This window comes from Bactrocera latifrons, unplaced genomic scaffold (genome assembly GCF_001853355.1).
Source record: "Bactrocera latifrons isolate USDA-ARS-PBARC rearing strain unplaced genomic scaffold, ASM185335v1 scaffold_131, whole genome shotgun sequence".
Taxonomy (NCBI): Eukaryota; Metazoa; Arthropoda; class Insecta; order Diptera; family Tephritidae; genus Bactrocera; species Bactrocera latifrons.
The window spans coordinates 609,515-635,697 of NW_017534753.1; the positions used below are offsets into that span (position 1 = coordinate 609,515).

Here is a 26,183-nt window from a genome sequence, read left to right on the forward strand (position 1 = left end):
GAAATTAAGTGATTGAAAAGATATAAAACGATAAAAAATTAATTCACAAACAAAGCACGAGCGTAATATAAACGCAGAACAAACCGTTATACCGTTTTAACAAACTCAATAAGCAACCGGTTACGATGACAGTTCGACGGTGAATGCCACTCGAATAAAACAGTGCGCTTTGATGTGAATATGGTACAAGGCAATCAAAACTTTGGAAATGGAGCCTAGTATTAATGTTATTGTTTCAAGCAACTCTGACAACAGAATGCATCTCTGTGTCGGTGTCGCCATTTGCAATTCTTTTCGCTTGTATTTCGCATAGCTACATTTTCTATCGTCTTCTTGTCCACTTAAAGCGTTGAGAATCTAGATTTTGATAAAAGTTGAACTTGCATTCATAAGTAATATAATTATAACGACAAGCCCATCTTGATTGAAGTGCGAAATATCGGTTATTAGAGGACATAGATAAAAATATAATCAGGTGAGTAACGTGAATTGCATATGCTTAAAAAAATAGGCGGTAGAATATCTGTAACGTAAGGAAAATTGTGAGAAACCAAATGGGAATAATAAAATTATATTATTTATATTATGTAAAAAAGGATCTAAATATTTTAATTGAAAGTTAGGGCATAATCTTTTAATGAAAATATTGCAGTAGTGCGCGGTAAAACAAAAAAATGTATGAAAAAGTTTCTAAAACATCGACTTCGTTATATTTTCCATTCATTTAGAATAATTTCATTCTAATATTATGAATAATTACCATAACTCCCTAATAAATATATTACTGTTGAGTAATTTAACAAATCTAAGTAATTTTTTCAAGTAATATTATTACCTCTACTAATATTTGTAATTAAAGACGTGACATATACATACTTGTATAAATATGCTTGGTAATATTATTTAAAAGTAATTATTTATGATAATTTATCAATACCTTAGTCATACTATTAAAGAATTTAATAAATTTTGTAAAACTCAGAAAGACAGTGAATGATGTTGCTGCTTTGTTGTAGCGTCGTTCGGGTCTATCACTATATGGTTTTTGTTTGTTAGCAATTCAAACAGTAAATTTAAATTACATAGAGGACCAAACTTTTTCATTGCTATGCTTAAGTGGGGAAATCTGTAAATAATTTAGCAATAGATTGGATATTATAAATGGGGAATGAAGTGGCGTAGCTACAAATTCGGGCGCCCAGGGTCAAAGATGTTCAGCCGCCCCCTTTATCTACCTACCTACCTACAAGTTTCATGAGATGGTTCGAACAAAAGTGAATTTTTATAAAATATCTTGGATATTAAGTCTATAAAATTTAGCAACTAGAAGCCACGCAAATTCTGAGGTTCCTACAAGACGTTAGCGACAGCTTTGAGAATACTACTCACTAAACCTGTATCAGTTGCATCTTGTGAAAGATCTTTTAACGAACTTAAATTGACCGTATCCGGATTTTTATCTGGCCAAGGACTGTCAACTCGGCAGATTTCTGCCGCTACAGCAACAGCAACCATTGCAAATCCTAAGACATTTTTACTACAATATTCATTCTAGAAGCACTGGTAACTAAGATTCTGCCTTTTCCGTTTCCACCACACTCAGCTCTACGAAACGGACAAAATTTTTTATAGGGTACTAGAAATGCAATCTCATACCACGGAAGGATATAATTTGTATATATAACCCTAATCCTTCCAGCAATAGTTAGCTGGTGTAGGCCACAAGTTTGGCTTCTATATCTGTATGTTTCTTTTTTTCAATCAGGAATTGCTGGTTTATGATATAGGCTCCATTGCTGATCCCAGCAGAAAGTGGGCAAAGAGGGCTAGTTCATCTGACACTTCTGTTTCAGCTAAACGCTTTTCTAGCAATCCCGGTGCACAGTTCTGGTGGGCCTGGCTGCAAATTGACAGAACCGCAAATGATATTTATATAAATTGCTTAAAATGCATGTGTTAAAAAATGTTATTTTGTTTTTTTCAGAGACTACAAAGTTTATAAAAGGTTTTAATCTAGATAGTCAAGTCTGCGTCTTCACGCCAGTTATGACTAGTAAGTACGCTGTTTTACAACTAAACATATTTTTTATTTGAAAATTGTTTATTGCAAACAGTAAAGATTATAAATCAACTAAATATACCGTTCATGCCTTGTTACTAAGTAGTTATAATTGTTTTTATGTATATAAATTATTAGGATGTTTGGAACTTAGCTCTTTCCAACATTGTTCAATATTAATTTTCAAAGAACGGGTATCTTTGTTTTTTTCTATGAACTATAATCTTTAGCATTATTAAATTAGATTCGTATATTGGGGCTATGAAATTCAAAACAGTTATTTTCTGCCGGTATGTTTCTGCAGGATATGTATTTACAATTATTTATATATTTATAACCAATTCAAATCACACATATATTTAGCAAAATGTGCTTAAAGCTTCTTAATGGCGTCCAATATCATTTCTGTCGAATTTTGTATTATCGAATATTTAGGTTGTCCAAATTTTCGAATATTTACTATTTTTAGGCTAAGACTTTGCAAAATATAAAACTTCTGCCAAAAATGAAGCATGTTATTTGAAACTTCAATTTAAATTGAGATTTAAGTATGGGAATGTTCGAGCAAGCATATAAATGCACCAATGCGGTACTTATTTTTCTGCACATACTCAGCTGAAACTTTTACACTGCAACATTTTGGTGCCGAATGTGATCCCTAGCTATACTGCCCGAACATCCCGGACTCCTATATTTTTTTGTGTGCAAGATTTTATGATATGATTGTTGCAATTTGATGTTTATTTCAATTTGGAAGATTCTAAAAGAATATCTAAAAGAATTACTGAACTTGCTGAATTAGAAAAGCCATGCCATTATTATGCTGTGTATAATCTGTTAATGTACATAAGCGATAGGTATATCGACACTATCCTAGTTAAATGTAAAAATGAAAATATGTAGCTTTATTTTAACCACGGGGACCGAGTGCATTTTATTCCTAAAATGCTTCACTCAATCAAGTTACGAGTTTTTTTTTTTTTTATAGTATGTTTCCCCATATGTACAATGTTCCTCATGACAAATAATTTAAAAAATCAATATGTTTGGGTATGTTAGGAAAGATATTAATATGTGTGTATGAATATGCATATGTGTATTATTGTAAGAACCTGTTGTTAAATTGTACCCTTTTATAAATTATTTTTTGTAGATAAACTAGATGGCAGATAAGTGGGTTAATTATTTCTTTACACAATATGTCTTCTTTTAATTCAGAAAATTATAATTTAATTGAAATCTTTAATAATGAAAGTTTTATCTATCATATATCTAACGAATAACACTAAACTTTAAACTAATTTTAATTTTCTTAGCTCGAATTTCAAACCTGTCATTAACAGAATCTTTTGAAAGATGAGAACAGTTATAATTTATAATAACACGGAAATATGGAAGAAGGCACATTTAATTATTAAATTGAATATTTTAACAAACTTCACAAAAGCAGATTTAAACATTCCCAAATAGTTTCCAATGAGGTGGGAATGATGGAATATCAACAAGTTGGTTGGTGAATTGCTTTAAATAAATCGAGTGACGAATCTCGATACAATATATCTGATATCGAGGAACTTTGAAGAGGTTATTAGTGTCCTCTCATTAATTTTTTTTTCCAAAAGAATGGTAAACATGTCCGTGTTTTATTTGAATTTGAAAACAAAAATCGAATGTTGTATATTGTATATTGGGTCGACTTCTTAATTGAGGCACTATTTAATATCGCGTTCATGTTTTTAATGACAGTAAGTCGTTTTCCTGTATGATCTGAACTATACAAGTATGTCGTGGATTGCTATTGAGAGTCAGTTAATGTAATTTTGTTACCATGGGGATAGAGGAATGAAAAAATGCGGACAAAAATGGTCAAACAATGACATGTATTCAAACTTAGTACATAGGTTTTGTGAGCACTGAAGGAGTTTTGTTGGAAAGTCACACATTATTATATATATATATATATATATGTATGTGCGCAGATTTACACGAAGTATACTTTGGAAAACACCTTTGTCAACAGTCAGCAAAGTTAGGCGTGGCTACTCGACAAATATGGTATGCAAGTGGATATATATAGCTCTTTAATTTCAACGTATTCTAAGATCCTGTAAAAAGCGATATGTTTATACTCTTGCAACATTTTGCTACGGAGTATAATAGCTTTATTCACCTAACGGTTGTTTGTATCACCTAAAAATAATCGATTAAAATATGGGGTTATGAATAAGTATAATATGATATAAATATATTATATGTATATGATGGGACGACTTMAAATCTGAGTGACTTTCTGTCTGTCAGTCTGTTCGTCCGTGTGTCCATCTGTGCAAGTGAAAATGAAGCTGTGTTAATGAATCTTGGTACACGTGAACAAAAATCTATAAAGTGCTATAACTAAGCACTATATTAAGATGTGAAATTTGTCACAGGGGATCGCAGCAGTCAGAGGCGTTGGCCCTCCCTCTTATAGCTTAATGTACATACATATGTCCTAAACAACTTAAGTTCTAGGTCTAGATCTATACCAAATTGAGTTTATAATATTTTCATGACATTTCTATGTTCTAGAGTGAAAATGAGCGAAATCGCAGCCTCAACTACGACTATTTCCCATATAGCATATTTTAAATTCCATCAGATTCTTTCATTTTCCGTAATGTAAATCACGCACCAATAAATGAATTGCAAATTTTTTTTAAGAAAGCTCGTGGGATATATTATATAAATTCGGAGAGAATGTTTTTTTTAATAATTGTAGTCATGTGTATCAAAATGTATTAAATCGGATTAATAATTCCCTTAGCCTCCACAATCCTAATAGAAAGATTTTCGAACTTTCGATTAACTATAAGCAAATATGTGAGTTATGTTAGTAAAATTGGCACTGTTTTTCTAATAACTAATAATTTGCGAATAAAAATTGATAAAATCGGGTGAAAACTTGTTTTCCTGCCTTTGATCTTGACAAGTGGCTAGAGTATGAAATGTTCGAATACATCCGAACTTAGCCCCTCCGTATTTGTTTCCAAATAAATTAATTCCACTTGGAGGGGTTATAAATTTATATATTTGTTTCATATAGTGAAAGTTAAACTTTCTTCTAAAAAATTTTGGAATCGATGCAGGTATACGTCATTTCAAATGCAAGACAATATATTAAAAAAATAATTTTATTAAATTGTGTTTTTTATTGATTAAAAATGCCTAGATCATCTTATATATTTGTATGTACACTATTAGAGTGTTAGATTTCCGTTCGTTGTATAGACAGCTAGCACAGGGTTGCAATTATTTTGAAATTTTGTGTAGCAAATTTTGCAGAAACTATTGGGGTACTGAACACGTGTCATAAAGCATCGAATATGAAGTTTAAAAAATTTGTTGTTGGATTGCATATTAAAATAAGTTTTCGCAAATACTACTCTGAACGCTATGTTTTCGGATCGTTATAACTTATAACTATGAGACTAAGTGAAACCCCTATATTGATACTACTGTGTGATTAATTTCGAATTCGGCACACATTTTTTTCTTCAGCTTCTTTAATGATGTGTTGATGACTTTTTGGCATCAGATGTCTAGGAATACTTTTATAGGGCAATTTTGTAAGCGTCTAGCCAATATTTGAGACATTTGCAAACAAAGTTTCAATTTGTGACCAGTAACTATTCATAAAACAGTCTCTAGTCTTAAGTCACAAAGTAAAGATTCAAAATTTTCGCCGGATAGAAAGCGGGTCAGAATTATTGTTATCTATTTTTGAATATATTGCCACTTCTCTTACAGAGATCATCATATGTATTAATCGATTGTCGCTTTTTAAATTTTGTTCAAATCGGTTAACTATAACATATAGCTGCCATACAAACTGAACTATGGGAATCAAGTTCTTGTATGGAAAACTTTCAAATTTGACAATATATATTGACAAAATTTGGTATAGATTATTTTTTGAGGCAACAATGTAATCTCTGATGAAATTGTTCAGATCGGATTACTATAACATATAGCTGCTTTCACATTTGACGTGGTATCTTCACGAAATTTGACATAGATTACTGCTTAAGGTATAATCTCCGAAAAAAATTTTCAGATCGGATTACTATAGCATATAGCTTCCATACAAACTGAACACATAATTACTAACAGAAATGCACMTGTGAAGGGTATTTAGCTTCGATGCAACTGAAGTTAACGTTTCTTCTTGTTTATTCTCAATTAACCTTTTTGACAGTGTTATAGAAAATTAAATATTTGTTATCGACCTGTAAAAAATGCCGACTAGATCTGTTCATTTTCAATTCATTGATTTCGTGCATAAATTTTCTCTAATTTAAAATCTGAAATTTAGAGACTTGTGTCTGTATCAGAGTATAGAATTCTGGTATTAGTTTAATAATCATTATCATTTCTCTCCTGTGTTTTATGTTAAAAAAACTTAAGTACCATGGTACATTTTCGTTCTTTTTATGAGAAAATATTATAGTGAGAATTGTATAGAATTGAGTTATCCAAAATATGTCTAACCAACAAAATCGGTTAATAAATGCAATAGTTAAGATAGTGCCTCTTACCACGACAGTCGAGGCCAAGTAAACGGATCGAACACGGACTTTTATCCGGATAAATCCTCGAAATTACTTTAGGTATATTTTCAGTCGCTACAACAACAACCAAAGTCAGGTCTACGTAAACGAAACATTTTCAAACTTGAACAAGAGACACAAATTTTTAGTTTTAATAACTATTGAAAGTATCTTATGTTTATTTATAACACTTGATTTATGAACTGAGCGACCTGAGCTTTAAAAACAAAAATCAAATAAATGTGTTAAATTAAATAAATCAATATCTAAGATAGAATTTGTACTGTAGTCTGCAAGTGTTGTATGCAATATAATCCTTCATCTTTATTAATCCACAAAAACATCTCAATTAGGTGTAGGGATATTCTTGTACTCGTGCTCTCAGGTAAATTAGAGACTGAAGGCAAACAGGAGTAGAGCTTATCCAAACATCTAGAATATACATACATATATACATATACTCTATTATAAATGCGCTTATAGTATAGCCAATAAATATAAGAACGATTTTCTGTTAGTCTAGTGTAATGCATTTTTAACAGTAAGCGTTTAACTCAGACGGTCATTTAAATAATTATCCTATTCCGAAGGAAGCTAACTGCAGTAGAATTTTCCATTTCTACTTACATGTTGGTGTAGCAAATTTTCCACAATTGGCTGAATTTCACATGATTGCCTTGATATAACTTAAAATTACCATAACTATCAAAGACAAGTTGTTAAGTTCCTTTTTATACACGTCTTGCTCTAAATTTTAAATATAAATAATGTGAAAACATCAGCTGATATTGACACAGCTAAATGACCCTCCCAACAGACAAAGTTGCTTCTAAAATCACAAGATAATGGCTATTGCTCTATTAAATATTCACAACTTGAGACATCAGTAGTATTTTCAGATCTACTTTTTCGATAGAAGTTCTGTTCCGGCCTGCCCATCGTGCAATTAAAAATTCCCATAATTTGATTACGTTATTTGATGTGGATATATTTTCAAACAATTTCCTTACCTCTAGAAAGGGGTTGACCGCAAAAGCTAAAAAAAAAAAAAGAAATAAAAAACACCATACACTGACAATATTAAATGCAACTTTATTACTATCTCCTCTCCTGCACACATAATAATGGCGCGTGCATTCACGTACATTCAAATAAGCGTACACAAATTGTAATTACATATAGCTGCAGGTACTTGGAAGGTTTTCTGTTGTGGTCTTTCAGGTTAATATATTGGTTGCGTGGTACCCAAACGTTTAACTTCCCCTGTTTCTATATATCGGGCAAGAATTTTTAATGATCTATTTATTTGTTAGATTTTTATTGGTCAGTTTGTGGTATGTACATGTCCTGCCTCGTGTCCTTTATTATCTATCCATTTGTAGTCTGTCACTGTTTTTTCCAAATAACCATCGACAAATGTTCCTTCTCTGTCAATTCACTTTGGCTGATCGGGTCTGAATTTTTTTTACATTGTAAACGCTGCAGTGGGAGTTAAAAAAGTCTCGTTTTTGATTGGCCGATTTCCGGTTGCATTTGATGGACCGGCATTTCAAAGCCTGAATACTGCGCCAGGTTTTGCTAATAAATAAAGGCTTTTGTCTCGTCAACACGATAGTTAGTACAGACATTTCATTGAAAGTGGTCATCGGCTGTCTGGACTTACCCAAGATTTAACAATCAGTCTGTGAAAATTTGTGATAAATTTTATGAGTGTTATTTATTAAAAACTTAAATTAATTTTAATATAACTTTTATACAAATAGAAGGTAATAAGAATTTTTAACGACGAAATTAATACGAAAAAGTGGGAACTCATTAATATTTGGTATGCGTTTAAACTCTTGCAAATTATCGAATTTAAAATTGCAAAAAAGTTTGAAAATCCATTAATTCAGTCTTGATTGGGATAGTAGTAATACCTATTTCATCGCTCATAAAATATATTTCCTTACCTACTTATGGATGATATTTTCAGTTAGATTATTTTAAATCTGCTAATTTATTTGATATTTTTATTTGCAAGCTGATCTACATGTTATTTGATAGAAGTATTTAATAAAATTAAACATTTTTAATATTATGATATAATGAGATTGAAAAAAGTTATTTCGATTTTGCTAAATTGTTCAATAGTATTTTTCTGTATTATACACTCGTGATCAAGCAAACCTTACAACTCAAAATTTTCTAGCGGTAATTTTTGCGGTATAGAATTTTTTAAATTTAGAAATAAGGTAATCCTATGTTATTAATTAAAAATATTAAAAATTAAAAACAAAACACATTCAACCGTAGATAAATCAATTGAACGATAGCGAGCTTTATATATTATTATTTATATTTTTTTAAATTTAATTTATAATTGAAATTGATATTTTAATTTATTTTCTTTTAATAGAAACACGAATTTTAGTCGGTATATCACTTTAAAACAATAAAATCGGCCACTTTTTTATAAGCACAGAAAAGCTAGAAATTAGATAATATAATTTAGTTTACTTATGCTTACAAAAAACATAAAAAATAAACAAAATTTAAGAAAATTGAAGAAAATCCCGAACGAACGAAAAGGTCCGAAATAAAATGTAAGAAAGTATAGTGGTATCTATAAAATCTCTTGCCAGCCTATATAAATCAACTCCTTATATTTAAAAGAAGTAAAATAAAATAATATATTTAGGATTTATAATAAAAATAACAAAAAATATAATAGAATGTTACAACCATAATTGCTTGTCTCTGTGAACTAGTATTTATTAAAATTATAAATATAATAATTGCTTCTAAAGTACATCTTACGAATTAACATATTTTTATCTAGACTGTCAAAGGCATTTTCAACTAATTGTATAAAATATAATTTTGAATTCAATCAAAAGTCAAAGGTATTCCTATCAAGAGACTAGTTCGTTTAAAAAATGTTTTTGATCAAAAAAATTTGGAATGGCTTCGAAAAATCTTAATTGAATGTTATTGATAATTTGCCGTTCGCACGTCAATCGCTTTCACATAAACGGAACGGGTCAGGATTTATATATGGCCAAAGAATGTGCCAGCATTTCCTCAAAATTATTTATACAACAATTAAGTATTAATATTTCCAAAGAGTTTTTTTTTTTTTAAACGACACTATTTCACAGACTTAGCCAACTAGTTTTAATTTCAAACCACTTCCTGTTTCTCCAAACATTAGCTTTTTATTTTTTATGAGGCTGAAGATATGTGTATCGGAAACGCTTTATTGTTAATGTATACATATTTATAATTGCATTAATTAATTTAGTTTTGATTATGGCCAGGCACCGGCTGAAAACCATTTTCGTATTTTGCCGACAAAAGCTTCATTAGGTATGCAGGGGTGTTGTGGAATCCAAGACATATTTGCGTATTTTTCAGAGATGCAAAACAATTGTGATTTTCAATTCTGTCACATAATCTGATTGGATTTTCGTCTTTTTGAAGATACGCATAACCAATATACGTATCAATTGTTTACTAGTGAGACAAAACCAGCAATGAAAAAATTTGGGAGCAAATTCTATTAAAGTTTTTAATGAGCTCTGCTACTTCAGCTGTAATTTTATTCGAAGACAAAAACAACGGAAAAATTAAAGGAAGTTTTTAGGAGTCCAGACTAGTCCACTTGGTGAACTGGAGGAATCGCTTGCGAAATTTAGCTTGGAATAATTTGTATCTTCGTATACATGCTTACTTTACGAATTTATATAACATTGCCGACTTACTTTACGGATTTATATTGCATTTTCGACTGAATAAAGACGGACGGGTTTTAAATTAAGTCGATTACGTTTTGTAAATCTTCTTAAAATATCATGATTTCTTGCCATATACTCAATAATTAAGTAATTTTGCGTTTTAATCTTATATTTGCCTCTTTAAAAATAAAGGTAAATTAATTCGTAGAAAAAAATTATTTGATTTCTTAGTTACTATCTTCTTGCTTTGTTTCTGATAGTAAAACCGATAAAGTCTATACTAATTTGATAGTTCTGAGGTACGGTTATTTGTTTTTCAGAACATTTTATAGCAGTTGCTAACTTTAAAATTTCAATTTAATCTACTAAATTAAAGAAACCAAAACCATACAAATTTATATATAAATTCTATTTCAATGAATCTATTTACAGAAAAAATGAAGATGAAGCGAGAAAATAACGACGATGGCCCACATGCTGATAAGCGTAGTCGACGCAATGATGACCAAATACGTATCCTCATACCTAGTAATGTAAGTAGACATTCTGATGTTCCAAAATTGTGGAGTCATTCAGCTTTACATTTTTCAATTTTAGATTGCTGGTGCCGTTATTGGCAAAGGGGGACAGCATATTCAAAAAATGCGCACTCAGGTAAAATATTTTTATGAATTGAGTTTTAAAGGCTTCTGATAATTTTATTAAAACTCCGAAGTGCATTGCTTCTATATGTCCCTCAAATTACTTTAGAATTAGACAATGTCGATCCGTTTACAGTTATATTAAAATAAATCTTATGAAAATAAAAACATTTTATAAGTAAGATAAATTTTTGTGAAAATTTTAACATAATAATCACCACTAGATGATAGAAAATAAAATTATATCGTATTACAAATCAATAATGTTAATTGCTTAAATAACTGCAAATAAAATGCAAATTAACTTTGGGTAACTGATATTCTAGCTTGATGAAGTTAGATCGTATCATTCTAACCATTTTATAATAATTATTGAATCATTTTTTTCTCTATGCTTTCCATACTTTTATTGGTATTAAAAGTTTTGGAATATTCAATCTAAAAAGCATCGTATGCCTATTTAAGCTTAGGATCTATTTTTCTATTGTAATAAGAAAAAAATAATTTTACTTTTTTAATAAGCCATTGCACTTAACCTCATAACTAAATGAAAATTTTTCTCTCTTTTCTCTTGTCCCACTCTTTCGTTTTATGTAACTGTGTCGTACATATGCGACTCGAAATGAAACGATTCGATTCGATTGTAAAAAACTCAAATCGTAAACGTTGAAATATATACGCTGTCTCTTATACACATCTTTCGTTTTATGTAACTGTGTCGTACATATGCGACTCGAAATGAAACGATTCGATTCGATTGTAAAAAACTCAAATCGTAAACGTTGAAATATATACGTTGCCGTGACTGCCCGCTCGATCGCCCATCTACTGCCTGATTTGATCTGCCCCGTACTGGTTTGTTCTCAAATAAAATTTTCAACGGCAAACCCAACAAAAAATACCGTATATATTATGTATATATATATAAAAATTGAAATTGAACGATATAATGCCCATTCATCTGCCCGATTGCCCGCCCGCCTGCTCGTTAATTTGCACGCCCGATCGCCCGTCTCACAACTGAAATGGCCCTGGTCTAATCTGAACACCATCACCACCACCACCACCAAACGTCTGTTTGGCCAACATCGATGTGTCTTCGAAAAATATATAACAAATCTATCTATATCTAAACTCTTTAAATCAACAAATCTGTTTCAACTCTGATATTCAAATCCACATTGACATTTTGATTGTCGCTGTGCCGTGTTGCAATCATTGCTGATCTGTCATTAAAAAAAACAAATAAATAATAATAACAATAATAAATAATATAATTGACTTAATTGAATATATAAACTGATCCATAAACAAAAATGCATTTCGTCTACGTACCAATTGACCAAAATGTGAAAATAATTCTCGGGATTTCCGGTAATGAAAATGATCACATTTTTAAAAATTGTGCTTAACACGAATTGACCAACAACAACCACTTGTACTGCTAAACCGTCACCAATATTGTATGCAACCAATGAAACAACCTGACCAAATGTTATTCGTAAACCTAACACTGTGCCAATCAACCAATGAAATGCAAATGCAGTATAAAGCCACTGTATCTGTCGACGATTCTCAAGGCCCCGAACGGTAAAAACTTATCCATTAAAATATTTTAGATTCCTTTTATCTAAATCGAAGATTATGAAATATCAAAGTAATTTATGTACTTTATCAGTACTTTAGACCTAGGTAAAATTTATGTTTAACTTTTTGGTTGTTCCATTGCAAAATTCCGTATGTCGTATATCGTACATTCGCATTTCGTATTTTTTAACATACTTGCACTCTAATCTCGTAATGGATTGATTTCCCTTATCTTATGCTAAATTTTTTTTCCTTAAAGTTATAAATAAGAAAACTAGGTGCGTCTTAGGTACCTAAGTAATTGTGATATGTAATAACCCATTTATACTTCCTATCGTACACACCGTACGCTAGTCGATTTAATAAACAAAACTAGTAATTAATTGTAAAAAATCACCCACAACCCACATACATGTCAAATTTCCATATAAAAATTTTACCTTTCTATTGATTGTCTGCTGTGTTTGCAGATATTTTTAAAAATCACCTCAGCTCTTTGGAACATGAATAACTTACCGTAAATCACACCGAAAATAAATACAGCTCACTTGGCAAACTTTCTCTCATTATTTAAGTATAATGCGTAATGAAACTGAACTACCAATTCATGGACACCGCATCTAATTTTTACATTTAGCTATTTACCAATCACTCTGACTTAACTTGGTTTCATTTCCTCAGCCTCATTCATTAATTTTTATTTGTACCACTATTTGCTCGACCTGTCTATAAAAACTCGACCACGAATTGACACCTCTGTACCTCCATTTGGCCCAAGCTAAATCTTCCGTGTACATTTGTCTGCCCAAACCAAACCAGTGTGTGGTGCAAACAAAAACATGCCAAGCTATGGTCGACCAAGATAAATGGCCAGCCGTAATTGTGCTGCATGTACTTACTACATATATTGATGCTTGCATTCAAACCCATTTATTTTTAAATTTATGTATGTGCGTTCGGTTATAATAATAAATTTATTGTAGAATACATTCATTAACAATCGGTATTGGAGTAATTGTAAACATTTATTTTGGGAAATCGATCAAAGATTAATTATAATACTTATTTACTAACTTTCATAACCAAGATTTTTTAACATTAACCAATCCAGTGTCATTGTCGATAGTATTGATGTTGTATTCATTAGGAGTTTGTGTCGGTTTGCCAACTATTATGAACGTTTACATTTTACCTTTAACAAGTCTATAAATAATGAGACTTTTTAACAAGCAATGGGATAATCTAATTCCGGTCTTTAGCCCGATAGAGTCAGAAGATAATTGCTGAACACCGCGTATAAACATGTAGAAGACAAATTGTGGCTTATTTCTTATTATCAAATAAATTTACTCTTTTCTTTCGATTTTCTAATAGCACCATATTGATATCATCTGATCTTGAGGCAACACTGCAAATTGTAACGGAGATGTTAAAATATTTCGAAGAGGTAAACTGAACATGTTTCCATTAAATAAATTTTAGGATGAAAATTGTGTATGTTTAATTTGTATTAACTGAAATGAAATTCATTTACAGCGGGATGATGAAGTCGACGTGCGCCTACTTATTCATCAAAGTCTTGCTGGATGTATTATTGGCAAAGGTGGTCAAAAAATTAAGGAAATTCGAGATGTAAGTACACAAAAATTTTACTCTATCCAAGAACATATATTTTAAAGTTTTAGAAACAAAATCTGTGTCTTTAATTAGTAATATTACAAATTACGATGACTGCTATATATATTTCTGGCCTAGTAATGAAAATAGGAATATTTATCAACGAAAATGGCTTTATTGTTTTTCAAAATATTCTCCATCAAGATTTATACACTTTTGCATGCGCTCAAACCAATTTTCGAAGCACTTTTTCCACTCCGATTGAGACACCTCCAAAACATGGTTTTTGAATGCTTCAACAGCATCCTCTGGCGACGAAAATCGTTGACCACGCATTATTTTCTTGATGTGTGGGAATAAAAAGAAATCATTGGGTGCCAAGTCAGGGCTGTACGGCGGATGACCCATCAATTCGACGTTTTGGCCGGTTAAAAAAGGCGCTGGTTTGAGCCGATGTGTGAGAGCTCGCATKGTCATGGTGCACAATGATTCGTCTTCTCTTGTTCGTTTTTCGAATTTCTCCGAAGACTTCAGGCAAACAAATGGTGGTRTACCACTCAGAATTGACCGTCCTACGTTGCTCAAGCGAAACAGTCGCCACATGACCAGTTTTTCCGAAGAAACAGGCGACCATTTGATTCGAAGTGCTTCTTCCACGAACAACTTTCGTTGGATTTGGCTCGTCTTGGAAGAATCACACGGTCGATTGCTGTTTCGTTTCGGGCTCATACGCACAGATCCATGATTCGTCACCTGTGACGATCTTATGAACGTTTTTTGAAGCACCGCGATCGTATTTTTTCAGCATTTCTATACACCAATCCACACGAGCATTTTTTTTAGCGATTGTCAAATTGTGCAGGATCCAACGAGAACAAACATTTTTTACGGCCAGGTGTTCATGCAATATCGAATGTATGCTGGTGGGAGAAATGCATAGGCATGCCTCTCTCTGAAGGTATGTTACATGACGGTCTTGCATTATCAGTTCACGTACGGCACCGATGTTTTCTGGCAAAACGGCTGTTTTTGGATGACCTTCACGGAATTCGTCTTTGAGCGAGCGTCGGCCACGACTTAGTGTTGCCTAGGCCAGAAATATATATAGCAGCCTCCGTACAACAAATATTAAAAAACTTCCAAGGATATATTAATAGTTAATTTAAAATCTTTGGAAAGTTTACAATAAGTTTTTAGTGCGACCAAACATATTTTCTGTATCCGCTACTATCATTTAACTTGATTTCGCTATTTCATAATACTTTTGCCATTATTGCCAGAATTTGTTAGCAAATATTTTTTTCAAAACTAATTTCGGCTTTCAGAGGTCATTATGCGATTGGTGAGCTTCAGATCTCAATTTGCTTCGGCTGCACCGAAAGCGTGAAAAAGGATAAAAATATATATCTTAATTTTCATCGTTCAGTTTGAGTGGCTGTTATAAGCTATAACGCGTCCACTGTGAACAGTTGTCTCAGATTGGAAAATAATCTATGAGAATTTCGGGAAGATACCAAAAAAGTTTTCCCTACAAGGACTTGAATTTGAACGTCCAGTTTGTATGGCAGTAATATGCTATAATTGTCTTGTTTTTATCGTTGTCTGGGATAATAATATAGATCAACTTTCGTGAAGATACTTTGTTAAATAAGAAAGTTCTCCATACAGGAATTTGATTTTGTTCGATCAGTTTACTGTTACTTAGATTAAAGTTCTGTCCAGCGAATTGTAAAGATTTGTTGCTCTTTTAGGTTTTATTTTCTACTTTAACTTTCTATATTTCAAATAACCACTAATGGCTTTGAGAGACTGCATTGTTAATCCGGATTAACTGCGCACTTAATAAGTTTACAATTTGTAGGTAACAGACGGCAGCTATGCGAGTTTGAAACTTTTGTGAACAGCTGATAGTCATTTTTAAATATTTTCAATGAAAATGAATGGAAGACAAAAATTGCGGTTGTTAGCCTAGCCGCCCAATATTTACAAAACCAATTTTTTATTACAAAAACATATCAACATGTTGTTCTTAAAACTGCATCATAACATAAAACTTCTGGTTTTAGTATTGAAAATTTTTAGAACAGCTGCTGTGTAGCTTGATTTTCATACACAATATATTAAATTTGGCCATTTTTAACAATGTCAATCTAGATTAACGCTGCCTTCTGTCAAGGTTATAAAATCACTATTAATATTAAGATTTTATGTATATTTAAATTCTCAATTCGGAAACAAATTTTTCGAAACTCAATATTAATCACAAAGTATACATATGCACTACACATACATACATATATACATATGTGTGTGCACGTACAAATGTGAAACAAATCCATATTTAATTTAATATTACTTACAAAGAAATTCCCAGCTGTCGTATGCCACTCGCCGCGCAACGGACCGAGTCTCCTGCTTAATATTTGGATTTACAATTATTTGATCCTAACGAATGTTGAACAGGTGCTGTGTTTAAACTAAGCAAAAACATCTGTCCTTCGAACTCATTCTTCGCCCTATTCTTGCTTAAGCGTATTTTCAGTTTTAGGCACACATGCACACATAAACTAAGTGTGTATTTATACTTGTGCATGGGATAGGTAGATTTTCAAAGATGCGTTAAGCGACAGATGCGCATTGGATTTATGTATCCTATTCATCATTGATCGGGAAATGCATTTTGTGAGGAACTTTCGTCTCTGCCTTTAATTATACCCTTCATGAACATGAAATGGTACGAAAAGATTAATACTTTATATAAACAGTACTGTACTATAATATTGGTGATATACTAATATATCATATTAAAACTTGTTAGGGACTGTTCTGATCGAAACTTTGCACCTTATATAAATCAAACCCTTATTTCAAAACTCAAAGAGGAAAATTTTTTATCTTTCAATCGAGGGTATACATGTTTTTTTTTTTATATCCTAAGTTTTGTTCTAATTCGCTTAACATAGTTGATCGAACCTTTACAGCTGCATTTAGCATCTGCTTCAAGTCATACTTGGGATTATTAAGAGTACTTTGGTGTTAAAATTTAGATCCGATTACATTGTTCAACTCGAAATGCATATACTCGTAAATTTTAAGTCAACTTCTAAATTGAATGCGGATGCATTCTCCCCTATTTCCACTTTGAATGTTGAAGAATATCAGTAGACGTCTCTGCACATATAAGACTGTATCCATAATTGTATTTACAGTTGGGTTCTCTTCGTTTAATATGTACAGCTGGAGCAGTGAAATAGTAGTGGGTTTTAGAGTTTTACATACCTGTGAGTTATGCAAAATTCTGAACAATTTTAACATCAATTGAAATGGAAAAGTTTATCATATTTCCCTGGCTAGGTTTACTAATAAAAATATTTTAATTTGAATGGATGTAAGATATATTTATTCACAAAGTTGTGTTTATGTATGAAATTTGATGGGAGCAGTAAAATAGTTGTAAAGTAATAATTTTTTTTTAAACTGAAGGATTTTTGGAAGTTCCGTCTATACGGGATATTAGTACTTGGTAGCATGGCGATGGTTTTTAATAACAGCAATACAACGCCTCTTCACAGAATCTACGAGACTGACATCTTTTTAGTGGTATGTTCTGCCATGCTTGCTGCACTACGGTCCACAACTCATTGTTGTTTTTGGGTTTGACATTGCATACGGCTTTCTTAATGTCTGCCCAAAGGTTTTCAATGGGATTGAGGTCAGGGGATTGAGCTGGCCAATCCATGACCTAAATTCCATTGACCCGAAACCACTCCTTTGCCACCCCTATGTTTCGGGTCATTATTCTGATGAAATATCCTTTTCAGCGGGATTTCCTATTCAGCAAATGGTATAATATACTGCATTATATCCACGAATTTTTGTCGGTCCGTTATGCTAGTAATCTTGTGAATTGGGACTGCACAGAAAAACACCCCAAACCATGAAATTTAAACCGCCAAGCTTTATAGTTTTTGTGCTGAATCTGGGGTCGTACTCTCTATCAGGGGAGCGTCTTAGATATTGACGGGACCCTTTACCGCCGTATAGAATAACTTTCGACACGTCTATCCACAAGATGTTGCGCCATTTCTCAATCGGTCCTTTGGCAAATTTAAGACAACTTGCTATATGATTTTTTTTAATAACGGTACTTATCGAGGACTGCGGACATATAAATTATGTTCATGTAGATGTCTTCTCACTGTGTGAACACCGCAGGCCAGGTTCAGTTCATTCCGAATCTCCATAGCTGACATTCTAGGTCGAGTCTTGGTACATCTTACAACTATTGGTGTAAAATTCTCGGAAAGAATCCATATTGCGCCGCATTTTTCTCCTTTTTTTTTATAAATAATGGCATTGTGAGTCGTTGCGGCTTAACACCTTATAATTCTTTCCACTCCCTTGTAGGATTTGCCGTTGTTTATGACAGATTGAATCACATTCTCATTTTTCGTCACTGAAGTGCTCCCCGCGGCCCAAAAAAAAGTGCAAAGTCGTATTTTTTTTTTTGCTTTTTGCATTGAATAATTAATAAAAGATCAGGAAACTTACTTTTTGTTTATTATCTGTTTGCAATCAGCTCATCGTTCACTACTATTCTATTGCTCGCTCATAAAAACAGATATCCCAATAAAATTGGCTTTAAAAAGGTAACGGTAAGTGATTCACACTTACTGTTGTATATAACAGGACCGTTATACTTCAGAGAATATAACTAAAATAATGATCGACGGCAATATCATAAAWGAAACAAAATTTAAAGCAAAACTCTCTTGGCCAATAGGCACTACTATTTCAATGCTCGCAACTGTATATGTACATACATTTGGAAGAATTGGTAGTTATAATTTAGGTGAGTAAATTGTTGATAGAAATAATTATCAATTTTAAAAAATTTCGTGAAAAATTATATTGAAATATATAATGTATATTAGGGTGCTTCAAAAATTTTTTTTTTAATTTTTTTTTCAACTCTTACCCTCTCAAATGTTAGGGACTGGCAAACAAAAAATCTTCCCTCAAGCCAGGCGCTGTAGCTTAAGTCTAAGGGGTCGCTATTTTTTTTCTAAGGTTTCCATACATTTAACATAGAAATTTTCGTTTTTTTATTCAAACTAAAATTTCACCAATTAATTTTCGTTTCTCAAAAAAAAAAACCATCACATAATCAGAACGTTAACTTTTCAAACTTTCAAAATTTTTCTGACAAAGTTTGATTATCTCAGTTAGACGATTAAACGTAGTGATTTGAAATTTGGTATTTTTTCAATATTTTTTTTTTCTCAGAATAATAATTTTTTCGCGTAAATTTTTAAAGTTATTATTCTCTTTTTAATTCAAAGATTATTTTTTAGAAACCACTGGTGAGCAAACTTCTTTGTTTGATTGAGGTCATTATTATGTTGAAAGACTCAACGTAGAGATCTTTTTTCGTGGTCATAGAGTGACTTTCTGCATAATTCCAAGATATACAGAATGATCTATGGTGTTCTTAATGAATACATTGACCCACGCTATGAAATTTCTTTCTTAAATTTTACTTTAAAAATTTTCCTTTTCAATATATCACATTGCTGAAAATGTTTGAATCAGATTTGCACAAAATGATAAGAAAATTGGTTATTCCAAATAAATATTTTATATTTACATTTTGTCAGCTCAATCCCGACGCGCTCCTCTTAATTTTTCTGCCTAATTATCTCACATTTATGTAATTACCATAGCAATAGCAAGCAATTCTTATTGCATTTTACCTATGTATATAAAAGTATCTGGAGGAGAAGGTAATAAATTAAGAAACTGAAGAAATAACAAATCAATAACTATATGCCACAGAAAAAAGCACTACTATTATTTTGACCGTAACTGTATATATTATCCATATACATATATTAATGTGTGTTTGTGGCAGTGTGCGTATCCGCCTCTTCCTGTGTTTTTAAGGTTTAACAATAATTGAACGACAGCTGGTGGACGTGTACAAGCGAATTCGCTGGCAGTTAAACAGACTACCTGAATGACTTAAATATCTGCCGCTGATACCCACAAATACATATTATTTTTCCCGCATATTACTACAACTGTTTCATGAAATGACATCAATTAGGGCATTTTTAATTTTTATTAGATATTTTCACGAACATAAATTCACACTGGACAGCAGTAATTATAACATATTTGTGTACAGTGGGTGGACACGAGTGTATTATTGTCCCACTAAGCTTTAATTGCACTACTTTCTAATCTCCCTGAATTTCTTAGATGGTGTAGATAAGTGAACACTAGACTACGTGGAACAATGCCTCTATTTCTTATTTCGAAAAATTCGGCATTCGTCTCTTTTTTTTTTTGTCTTCTGGCATTCAGCTGCCTTGTATTGGATAAGTCGCTGATTTTGAGAGACAGTATCACTTCTATTTTTCATACAATGTTGCAGGTAGGTGGGTTTATTTCTATACAATATATGTACCTACATCGGTAGTAAATATATAAGAGTATGCACATCCATATATATATATACATATATATGTAGACATATGCGTGAGTACGTAGGTAAATATTAAATAAAAAACGAGAAACGAAGAACTGCGCATGTGTTTGCCGAACACCGGTTCCACTGCGTGAGGCAGTCACACAATTGTCTATATGTGTTTATTGTCAAGTTCGGTTGATTTTGTCCTTTTTGTCCTGTGAGCATGGAGTCACGTTAGAGAGAAGAGACTGCCTGCCTGCTGTCGTGGTGTGAGTGCGTGGCCATATCCATGTCTATATATCGAATGAATTTCTGTTGTGTGCGGTTTGGGTATGTGTGTGAAAATGTTGTGTCATTACAAACTCCATCATCCATTCGGCCCATTATAAGTATGTACTAGAATGGATGGAATTTTATGTGTACCATGCGAATGACTCTTCCTGTCATTTTGTGCTGCTTTGGTCATTTCTCAGTATCGTTCTCCCCTATGAGTTGCGTGCGCGTGGATATTAACAGCAGTCGGCGATAACCATTGTCAATGCTGACACAGCGTTTTGGCATTTATGAATTCAGTCCAACTAGTTCAATATTAAGATTGGTCACGGTAACATCATACTTCGGCATTTCGGTAATTGTATCCTCGTCTGAACAGTGATGTCTGCCTTTAGTTTTCGGTCATCGCTCTTTATACTCAGTTGTATATATTTGAATTTTATTTAACGCGAATATATTGCGAATGTGAAAAATGCTCCGCTTGAATTAATCAATAAGATGAATAACCATCCAGTTTACGAAATAAATGTTAATAAAATAACGATGGAAGGAAAGAACGATATGTTTCAGACGGCTGTAATAGATGATATGATGACGGAAGGGAACTATGACACAGCGACTTCAGTTGCTAACATTAAATCCAATTCTATTCCTCGGTGTATAATTTCTGGACTCACATGTATTGGTATGATTGTGTTTAGCTCGATATGAGTATGTATTCGCGGTTATATGTAGATTCTGTTCATAATTAATAAAACTGTTTTGTTACATGCTTACATTGATGTGTGTAGTGTATAAAAGTTTGTTTGACTGGTTGAGTATTGGTTAGTAGATACTGTAAGTGCGAATAAAAAAGGTTTTTAATGCACTTTACAAGGCTGTGACTCAACTCTTTAGCTTCGTGTGAGGTTTTGATGTGTAAAATTGTCGCCTTTTATCCGTTCGTCCGACCACCCCACCGTATTTAACTATTGACTGTTTCATTGGTCAGCCTATATTCTGCCGTATTATTTCAAGTTTCAAGTTCCAAATAAGAAAGAGAGAATGTAGAAAATACTGACTAGAAATATATAGTTTAGAAATGATGCACTAATCCGTATGTAGTAACCATTTAAGTACAAATAATATCATGACCCTCAGTTTGGCTGACGTTCTTCGGAAATAAATGTTGAAAGGAGGTAGTTCAATGTTACCGGAATGGAGCCGGATTTCTGTTTAGTCTATCAAATCGTCAGCCCTCTAAAATTATTTGGCCAATGGTATTCAACTTTTATTTGAATTAATAGTAATTGAATATGTCTTTTTCAGAAAATCGGATGTCGTATTTTGAAGGTATTCTCGAATGTTGCCCCACAAAGCACAGACCGAGTAGTGCAGACCGTCGGAAAACAATCGCAGGTGATTGAAGCTATAAGGGAGGTGATTACGCTGACACGAGAGGTAAGATTGGTGCTTACGGTTGAATAAGAATCAGCTTATTATATAAATAATATATATTAATGAATAATTTCAGACTCCTATTAAGGGTCCAGTACACAATTATGATCCCACCAATTTCGATCGTATGTACGCCGATGCATATGGGGGATATGGGTCAGGCGGTGGCGGTAACGGCGGTGGTAACAACCGTCAATCACGTGGTGGTCGGGGTGGTGGCGGCGGCGGCGGTGGTGGGGGTATGGGTAATGGAGGTGGCGGCAATTTTGGCAACGATCGTGGAGGACGCAATGACCGTAGCCGCAGTGGAGGCCGCCGTGACAACCCATTTATTAATCCATGGGCTAATGATGATGGTTTCGGAAACAATAACGGTGGTGGTAATTTCGGCGGCGGTAACTTTGGTGGTGGCTTCGGTGGAGGAAATTTCGGTGGTAATGGCGGTGGAGGATTTGGAGGAAATAACGGTCCATCCGGTGGCAATTTTGGTGGCAATGGCGGTGGATTTGGTCCTGGAAATCAAGGCAACTTCGGTGGTGGTAACCCAGGAGGTGGTTTCGGTGGCAACCAAATGAATAGTGGTGGAAACTTTGGAGGTGGGATGAATCAAGGCGGCGGGTTTGGTGGACCAATCAATAATAATGGCATGGGATCTGTTGGTGGTGGAATGGGATCTGGCGGTGCTGGAGGCTTCGGGCCTGGCCCAAACAATAATGGGCCTAATGGTGGCAATTCGGGAAATCTTCCAAATGGCCACGATCCCAAAAACAGTACGCAAGTTACAATTCCAAAAGATGTGAGTATATAGCTATAAATATCAAAGCCTTAATAGCTCCTAAGAAATATTGTTTTTTTTTTAATAGTTGGCTGGTGCTATCATTGGAAAGGGAGGTGGCCGCATCCGACGCATCCGCAATGAGTCTGGTGCCTATATCACTATTGATGAACCATTACCGGGATCAACCGATCGTATTATTACCATTTCCGGTAACCCAAAACAAATCCAAATGGCTCAGTATCTTTTACAACAGAGGTTGGTGTCCAACACATCCTAAAAGTATGAACACATTCTCTAACTCATGATTTTTTGTTTTCTACAATACTCATATTCATTGTACTTTTAACGACAAAAAAAACCTACTAATCCATAAACATTGAACAATTGTTCATCTAGTTCATTTATGTGTACTAAAAAGAGTAGTGATTGTGGCTAAAGGGGTGAAAAATGTGCTGTTAAATATGGTATGGTCGCTTAAAACGCTTGTGTAACTACATATTTCGCTAAACTAATTTTAATAAGATACATACATTTTGCATGGAAGACTAGTGATTTTGTTGTTTTGTTTCACGAGTAACAATAAATCCCTTGTCTTCTTACAAAGTGTATTGACGCCTTCATTCTATACATACGTTTAGATATATTGCAAATCGGTTTTTTTTTTTTTTTACTAAATGGGTGTACTCCAATGTGTTAAAATAATTTGTGCATATGTGTGAAATTAATTTTTTTTAGTATTGTAATGTGTATCTATATGTTTAAAATACATAACTATTAATAATTATTTTATTTCTGTTTTGCAGTGTGCATGAGAACAACAACGGCAGGCGTAACTTCTAAACCAGATGCCGTCGAGATAGGGCCAATAACACGGCGCCAGCATATATATCATACATACGCAAAAATTTAACTCTAAGACTTACAAGCTCCTTAAATTTCATTAACTGTAGAAATTATTTGAATATATGTATGCCGCAATATTCATTTTTAATTGGAACTAAACGAACAATTAAAAAGACCAAATAAGCGAATAACACTTATTTATGTACGAAAGAGCTGCCGACCTTTTGTTTTTATAAATTCCCACCAGTAATTTTCTTGATTATTATCGTAGCAGCTAATACTAAGTAAATTCCAAATGAATACATGTATCAAGAATGTGCATAATTGTAAAATATGCAGTCCTGCCGAATAGGGTGCCTAATTAAATCATAATTCAAACGGTAATTGGGCCGTTTCCATCGCTTCGAATTGGATCTTGTTACTTGAATATTTTAACAAAAATAATACTTTCTTATTACTTGTAATCTTCGCGTAAATTTTTAATAAACCTGTGAAGAGCATTACTTCAATACATGCAAGATCTAGTATGGTCCGATAAAGTTAAGAGTATATATTTTGTTCTTCCTAACTTCTGACGAATACCACTGAGGTGACTGACATAGATACACAATATTTTTGACAGGATTGTGAAAATAGAAGAAATATACCAAATAGATTAAACACTAACTGCACTAGTTGTATGGACTACTAAAATTAAAGACGAGTTTACGTAGTTATTAGCAGTTTCATTTGTCGAAACATGTGCGTAAAACCAACAATTTACTAACAATATTATAAAATATTATTTGTAACGCTTCGGTCTGCTATTTTTCTTGTGGCTATTTTATTAAGTATATAGGATTTAAATTCTATGCGCGTAAAGCGGATTCTATAAGATTGTAAAATCATATAATAAAGATACAAACATAATTAAGTAAGCTTTTTGAAATTATTTTGATTAGTGTGTGCATCAGTTTGGTGTTGAATTCAAATAAATTTTGCAGTTGTGTCTTTTAAGATGCAAACATAAAAATTTAAAAACTAAGAGCATATTCTCGTTGTCAATTTAACTCTTTCAGCAGCAGCGGTCTAAAATTTGAACCGCTTAGTTTTGATAACTACCGCACAGGTGGTATATTATTCATAGTATTATAACGGAATCATGGCACCATCATGTTAGATGTTCAGGTGCAGTTTCTCTGTTTTTACGCGTGTTGTCGTTAATTTCACGTCATTCCGAAAGTTGTGCATCTAATTGGAATATGGTGCGAAAAGTGCAGAAAATATTTTTATAATAATATATTGGTATAAAATTTTTTTTTACAGTATAGGCATGGTTCGTTTCCGGCTAGTAGCGATTTGATCTCATAAGAGGAGATCGCTTTTAGTGCCGCTTGACTATCGCTAAGAATAGTTATTCGCTCGTTGCGATGGAGGTTTATCTCTATGCACCGACTTATGACCAAGACTTCGGTCTGAAAAATGTTCGGGAAGCTTCCCAATTATATTGAGAACTTGGTACGTGGACCTGCGATCCCTGCACCAATTCCTTCCGACGTTTTCGAGCCGTCGATGTACCACTTCAATGTGCTATCTCTCAGCATTAGCACTTCACTCTAGAAGGCGTTCCACTCATTTTTGCTGCCGAGGGTAACCTCAAACGTCTTCATGAAGTTAATTGATTAGGTAATACTTTCTTTCGGGAGGAGGGCAATTGGAACATTCAGTGGTGTTGTGGAATCTGATAGTTTGCGGAATCAGAATTGAAACCGATCAAAAAAAAGCAGTAGGTGTCATGAATTCGGACATTATTGGTTTGATATTCGAAACAGAATTTGTATCGGTTTTAGGTGTCACGGAAACCAATTTTATCGGTTGTGCTGTCAGAAACAAATCGAGAAGATAGTCGCACACAGATTTGAAATGTAAGTGAAGAAATCAAGTTATTTTATTGTTAAGAATTGATGTATCTTTATTTCTATAGGACAAAACATAAGTATAAAAAATGAAAAGTCTTAATTATTGAGTTTTGGAAAAAATGCGGATATTTAAGGGGGAACCTGCTTTTTTTTTGGGAGGGATAGAAATAGTTGATTAAAGCGAAATGTCTAAGGCTTATAGTTATATATTTTAACATCACCCGAAAATTTTTTGGATATGAATTCTTTGATATTCTGCCTTAGGGAAGCAATTGC

General features: G+C 33.0%; 1 protein-coding gene across 5 annotated transcripts; it reads left to right on the forward strand.

Annotated features, from left to right (window-relative positions):
- The first annotated feature begins 273 nt into the window (after positions 1 to 273).
- LOC108964997 (heterogeneous nuclear ribonucleoprotein K) lies at positions 274 to 24,926 on the forward strand. Of its 5 annotated transcripts, none has more exons than XM_018927107.1 (11): positions 274 to 475; positions 1,985 to 2,053; positions 10,794 to 10,894; positions 10,959 to 11,015; positions 12,549 to 12,592; positions 13,964 to 14,036; positions 14,126 to 14,221; positions 22,260 to 22,391; positions 22,465 to 23,184; positions 23,252 to 23,445; positions 23,970 to 24,926. In XM_018927107.1, exons 2-10 carry the CDS (start codon positions 2,047 to 2,049, stop codon positions 23,441 to 23,443), a joined length of 1,422 nt encoding a protein of 473 aa, XP_018782652.1. In that variant the 5' UTR covers positions 274 to 475; positions 1,985 to 2,046; the 3' UTR covers positions 23,444 to 23,445; positions 23,970 to 24,926. The 5 variants fall into 5 exon arrangements, with proteins under 5 accessions (XP_018782652.1, XP_018782650.1, XP_018782655.1 ...); XM_018927105.1 differs by having other exon boundaries at positions 275 to 475; positions 23,252 to 23,421; XM_018927110.1 differs by lacking the exon at positions 12,549 to 12,592 and having other exon boundaries at positions 275 to 475; positions 23,252 to 23,421.
- Positions 24,927 to 26,183: the final 1,257 nt, after the last annotated feature.

Excerpts from the sequence above, each read along its gene's own strand:
- LOC108964997 (XM_018927105.1), top strand. Across the intron at positions 10,895-10,958 it reads GTATCCTCATACCTAGTAAT|ATTGCTGGTGCCGTTATTGG; the intron begins GTAAGTAGACAT and ends TTTCAATTTTAG. Across the intron at positions 14,037-14,125 it reads TGTTAAAATATTTCGAAGAG|CGGGATGATGAAGTCGACGT; the intron begins GTAAACTGAACA and ends ATTCATTTACAG.